The sequence below is a fragment of the Solea solea genome, chromosome 2, assembly GCF_958295425.1.
Source record: "Solea solea chromosome 2, fSolSol10.1, whole genome shotgun sequence".
In the NCBI taxonomy this organism is placed as follows: Eukaryota; Metazoa; Chordata; class Actinopteri; order Pleuronectiformes; family Soleidae; genus Solea; species Solea solea.
Window position 1 is genome coordinate 4750570 of NC_081135.1, and position 6017 is coordinate 4756586.

General features: G+C 39.9%; 1 protein-coding gene across 1 annotated transcript; it reads right to left on the reverse strand.

Moving 5' to 3' along the window:
- Positions 1-1147: 1147 nt before the first annotated feature.
- Positions 1148-5079, reverse strand: LOC131450407 (helix-loop-helix protein 2-like). The gene is made up of 2 exons (XM_058622213.1): positions 4410-5079; positions 1148-3681 (listed from the first exon to the last, which is right to left on the reverse strand). The coding sequence occupies exon 2, from the start codon at positions 3638-3640 to the stop codon at positions 3269-3271; it is 372 nt and encodes a 123-aa protein (XP_058478196.1). The 5' UTR covers positions 3641-3681; positions 4410-5079; the 3' UTR covers positions 1148-3268.
- Positions 5080-6017: the final 938 nt, after the last annotated feature.

A 6017-nucleotide genomic window follows, 5' to 3' on the forward strand; every position in this document is an offset into this window, starting at 1 on the left:
TGAGTGAGAGAGAGAGAGCTGAGACAGGGAGAGGTGTTTCTATCTGCATGGGTTTGCATTTATCTCATCATGTGCCGTGTATGTGTTTACACTGGTTAAGCGTGTGTGTGTATGTGTGTGTGTGTGTGTATCGGGGGGGGGGGGGGTACGGCAAGGCGAGTTTTTTTTATGGGTACAATAAATGGGTTTGCACACGTCTCACCCTACAATGTGCATGTGTACTTGTATGTGCTACCTCTTTCGGACCTATTCTAGCATAAACACTGGACCAATAATCCTCATGGAGACTGAAAACCTGGTCTTACTAAGGCAGAACCTCATTGCAGAGGAACAGGATATAGGTTGTAAGTGGTGTGATGTGAAAAGGTGGCCGGGTTTTGAGGTTTGGGATAGAGCTTATAGCTCAGGATGTTCAAATAAATGGAAGTCAATGCAGTGACCTCTGAAGAATAGCTGCACAAACATGTGTGTGTGTGTTTGTTTGTTAACTGTTGCAGTGTCCTCACAATAATAGTGGAGCAAACAGTGTATATGTTCTTGTTTTTGTCATCTTGTCAGGACATTTTCTGGTATAAACATGAACTTTTTTCAAGAACAGTAAAACATGGTCCTAATGAGACAGATCTGCTTAAAGTAAATATTAAAATTTGAATAGCAGATAAGTGTTTAGGTAAGATTTGGCACTATGGTTACGATTAGGGATAAGGGAGAAGAAACAATCTGACAAGAATAGCTTTGCAAACATGTGTGTGTTTGATTTGCATGTTCAGTCATAATCCCCCGCGTGCTTGTGCGCGCGCGTCTACGACAGCGTGAACCTGACGTCACCCAGTGCCGTCACCCATCACCCGTCATTCCTGCACGTGATGATTTTGCAGTTCCATCACCCCCCTTCATTAATATAAAAACCTCCATGAGTTTATTTATAGAAATGTTTCGAAACAGAAAGGAGACGTGTCTTTTTTCCAGTTATTTCCGTTTTTAATTAAAAATAACACCGGAAATATGAAAAGTTTGTCCATTAGAAACCAGCGGTCACACGATACCTCTACTACAAAAGATCTGCATAAAGCAACAAGTAGCCTACACAACCCTGAAGAGACAAAAAATCTTTGGATAGAGGATATGTATTTTTTTCACTATAAAATCGTTGAATTCAAAACACAAACAAAGACAGAAATAAATAAATGAACCAGTTAATGATAAATAATAACATCAAATTATTGAAGATAATAAATTAAGATGTTTTTTTTTCGAAATTATTAATATTTTTTGGTCACAGCAAAAAATAAATCAGAGGCTTAACTCTGGATCAGAAACATTACTGTAGCTCATTTTTAAATCGAGTTAAATTCATTTGTTGTGTTTATGTTTGTTTTAGCAGCCCAGTTGTTCTCCAAGCGACCACTGAACATAACAAATTAGATAAACATTTATGGAGCACCGAGCCCCGTCTTGAAGTGCTTATCGTTTCGTTTTAGAAAGACAATAGACGTGACATTCAAAACAAACAAACAAAGATAGTGACACGTACATCAAAACAATAGGGTTTGCTATGGAATCAACAGAAAGTGCCATTTTTTTCAAGAATAGAACACAATCACTTTCCAAGTTCAGTTTTTCACAGCCTAAAATATAGAAGCAACAAACGATATACATTTATACAACAAAAAAAGAAAAAGACACCGGCCTATATGATATAAACAACGTAAATAAATTAGCCTTAAATAGCAACACAATTAAATAAATAATTCCATACACTTTAAAAAAAAAAAATGATTAAGGTCACAATTTTATATGTCATAAGTGGCACTTACGCAATGAATCTTTTTTTTTTTGTTTCCTTTTCGGGAAAACATCATCTAAAAACTAGATCTAAAGCAGCTATATCTCATTTACATCCTGTCAAAAATGCCCCAGTGTTTGTTTTTTCAAATTACAGCTCCAATTGAAGCAATGTGAAGAGAGGACTCTGTTTTTTTAGGCTTCATATAAAACATGAATGACATTATATGGACTAATATCATTTAAAGAGGGTGGGAATCAAATGAAAAGTTTCTGTGAAAAACCAGATTCAGGATATTTGTGGCACTCAAACCGTCCTCCTCATAAAGGGAGCATCATCCAGTCTGTGCAAGGATTTGAAAATAAATTAAATAAAAATATTATTTTCTCATTATTGCATGGAGCAGCTCAAGCATTGTTGCGTTTGTGCAGTGAGTGGTCAGGGAGTGACAGTGGCTTTGTAGCCACACTGCCATCCTATAATAACCATGACACTGGACTCACAGCGATAGGACTGGGTATCGAACTTCAATACTTTTGTGGTATCAACCGAATATCCCAAAAATTCATTATCAAATGTTGTTTATGAAAAGCACTTTAAGTCTGTAAAAATGTTATAGAGCGGAGACTTTTGCTGTAACTTGTAATGTACATTTTTGTTTTACAGATTTAATGAAATTTGGATCGAAAAAGTATTATCGAAGTCCAGATATCGGTGTAACCTGATTTTTTCTCATCAATACCCAGCCCTGCTTACAGCTGCAGCGGAGTATGGCAAAGCCCCAGCATCACCAATATGGGGGGGAAAGGGGGGCACGTCACATGGCGTTTATCATAGAGGAGAAATAATTTCAAATATGTGACTAAGTGGATTCAGTGTGTATGAGTTTGTTGTAAAAAATAAAAGTCTCCTGCTGAGGTGTCAGAGTGATACATCACACAGTCAAAGTCAAACCAAAAGAGTCACAAATTTCAATTAGGACTCATTGCAATTTGGAATAATGTTAAATTAAACACTTATACACTTAGTTACTATCGAAGTTACACTAAGATAGTGACATTTAACAGCATTTCTTTTAGTGTTAAAGTAACAGTGTAATTGAAAATTATTCCAGAGTTGTTATGTTCCTAATCGGAATTTGTATTAAACTGACTCTTTAAGTGTTATTTTAACGCTGCAAAAATGACCCCAAAGTGATATTTTTCCATACCCATGAGTCGGTTATGAGGAACAATTAAATATATTATTTTCTAAATTCCAATGATTGAAACGCACAGTAATTTCAAATGTAGTAACTTGTCTCATTTGAGAGATGTGCAGGAATACAATTCCTGATCCATTTCCCCCCCCCCATCCATCCTTTTTCACCTTAGCTGTCCACTTTGCCATACCCAACCGACGGTCCAACGTGCGCTTGAGTCCAAACCCCTTCTTCTCTCGCACCACGGTGAGTGTGGGTGTCAGTGTGGGTGGAGGTCACTCTTAGACATCCAACACGTGATTCAGATAGGAGATGTAGCATATAGCCAGTCTGAGGATCTCGATCTTGGAGAGTTTCTTGTCTGGGGGTAAAGTGGGGAGCAGTTTTCTCAGCTCCGCAAAGGCCACGTTGAACGCCTCCACGCGGATCCTCTCTCTGGTGGCGTGGGCAGAGCGGTACTTGGCCGTGGCCCTTCGCCTCCGCCTCTTCTCCTCTCTGGTGAGCGGAGGATCGGTTTTGCACTTGGCCCTCTCCTCGCCCTCCGTCGGATCGTCCGAGGAGCAGCCCGCCGCCCTCAGGCCGTTGAGCATCGACTCCGGGTCGGACTGAGTCCAGGAGAGGTCCGCTTCAGCCTGGTCCGGGCTCAGCATCATTTTTACTCTCTGTTGTTGGCTGTCACTCCTCCTCAGGAAACCTGTGTGAACAAAGACAAACATTACTGTAGGTTGTTGGTTTTAAAAAAGCATAAAAAAAACACAAAACTAATTAAAAATCATCAATTAAATTGGACTGTTTTAAGTGATTTCTTCCAGTCTGAGGCCCCAGGATGAAAAGTCCTATGGCGGGCGATGGTTTGGTTGCCAGGACCCCCCATAAATCCAAATGCAATCTGCCTCCATTGCATAATAACATTAAACTACATAACTAATGAATGGCACCAAATTCGAGGAATGGTTAATTTATTAAAGCCTTAGGCCTTAGAAGCAACAACATAATTAAAGAAAGCAGCACCATTTTTACATTTTTTGTCATACTATCCTTTCTAAATTTAACCCCTTTTTTTTCCAAATCAAACAAATACAAGTTGTGGTGATTTTTAAAGAAGAAACAGCCCTTTTTTGTGAATTAACATAATCAGAATTGGCCATCTGTCACAGTGTGATGAACACATCTGCTTGGCTGAGGCCACAGTGACTTGACAGCATGGAGGCGCAAGACTGCAAAAATAATGTTGACATCTGCTGGTCATGAATTATTGGAGCTGTTGTTTATTTACTTCTTTTTTTAAGTAAAATATTGCTGCGAAATTATTATTATTTTTTTAAAGAAGCTTAAAATAAAATGACATATTAACAAAACACAAAGTTATGAGATTTGTTTTTAACTGTATTTAGACTTTCTTGTTGCACATCTGACACTCACCTTAAAAAAAGAGTTTGAAGGCAAATATTCTCTTGAAATCAACTTGAAGACGCTCTTGAGCGGAGCCTCAACTCCAGATTAACTCATATTCCACAGGCCAAACAACCATCAGATGCTTCACGGGTGAACACCTCCGCCTCAAATTCACGGAATAAAAAAAAAAATAAAAAAAGTGTTTCTTTTACTTTTTCTCAGCTTGGAGTGTGCAACATGGGAATCTCCCGGGGCCAAACGTCACGCAGGGAAATGTTTCCGAAAATCTAATCTCAAGTGTTCAAATGTTTAGTGATCAGAGGATTAAAAAAAATAAACAAACGAAAGACAGAAGGATAACGATGATGATGAAGATGATGAGGATCAGTCAGCTTCCTGTGTGATCCCAGAGATGGAGAGACAATAGAGGAGATGGGCAGATAGTGGTGAAAGTGCAGCCAGGGCTACTCGTCCATCCGCCCGTGGAAGATGGAGATAAAGGGGCGAGATAAGAGCGAGGCTCTCCCGTGTCAGGAAGCAGCGGATCGGAGGGCAGTGCACTGATAATCCCTTATTCTCTTCTCCCTCCAGTATGTCCTCCTACACCGAGTGTCATATGCGAGATAAGATCCAAACGATCCCCACTAATAAAGGCTCACTTCAGGGACAGAGGGAACGGAATATATTTGAGGAATGGTATTGTCTAACGCCGCCCCCTCTCTCCCTCCCTCATCCCCCCTCTCCTCTCTCTCCCTCTCTCTCTCTCTCTCTCTCTCTCTCTCTCTCCCTCTCTCTCTCTCTCACTCACACACACACAAACATACACACACACACACACGCCTCCTCCCTCTATCCTTACATCCCTTCAGCCCCAAGCGTCCCCCCTCCCGCCACACACACACACACACACACACACTCCCGTGGGAGTAGTGGGCAAAGGGAAAGCAGCAGAGATAGATGTGCACGTGATAAAGAAAGGATGGATGGATGGAAGGAAGGATGGATGGGAGGATAAATAAACACATTGAAAAAAAACAAGACGTGTGTCCAAGTCCAAGTTTTTACGCACGCGCGTAAACGTTTTGGCGGAATAATTAACGAGCGAATAAAGGGTGTTTTTCGAGAGAGCGACTGAGATACAGATAAGATAAGACTATTTTTTCTTGAAAGGGGGAAACAAGACTTAAGTGAGAGGTGAGGAAGATGGAAAACACACAAAGGCATATATTCATGACACTTTAAACAAATAATAACATTATGAAATAATTTAAAACATGTAATTTCTCTTTTAATTTCTTTTTTCAATGATGCCTTCACTTTGTATCATCATCTTGTGCGATGCTTTGATGTGTACATTTCCAGTTGGCTATAATAACCACAACTGACTATTATTTTATTTCTGACACACACACACACACACACAGGCCCAGGTCTGCTGGATGCCAATTCCAGCCAAGGTGAATGGGCTTTAAGAGTTATAATAGAAAGGGGGAAAAATACTTGAGAAGGGAGCAGACGCCAGTGCTGGAAGATAAAAAAGCAGCAACAGTTCAGATAGATGGGAAACATGGGAGACTTCCTTTTAGTCAAGAAAACAAAACAAAAAAAAGACAAAATCACTCACTCAAATGAAGG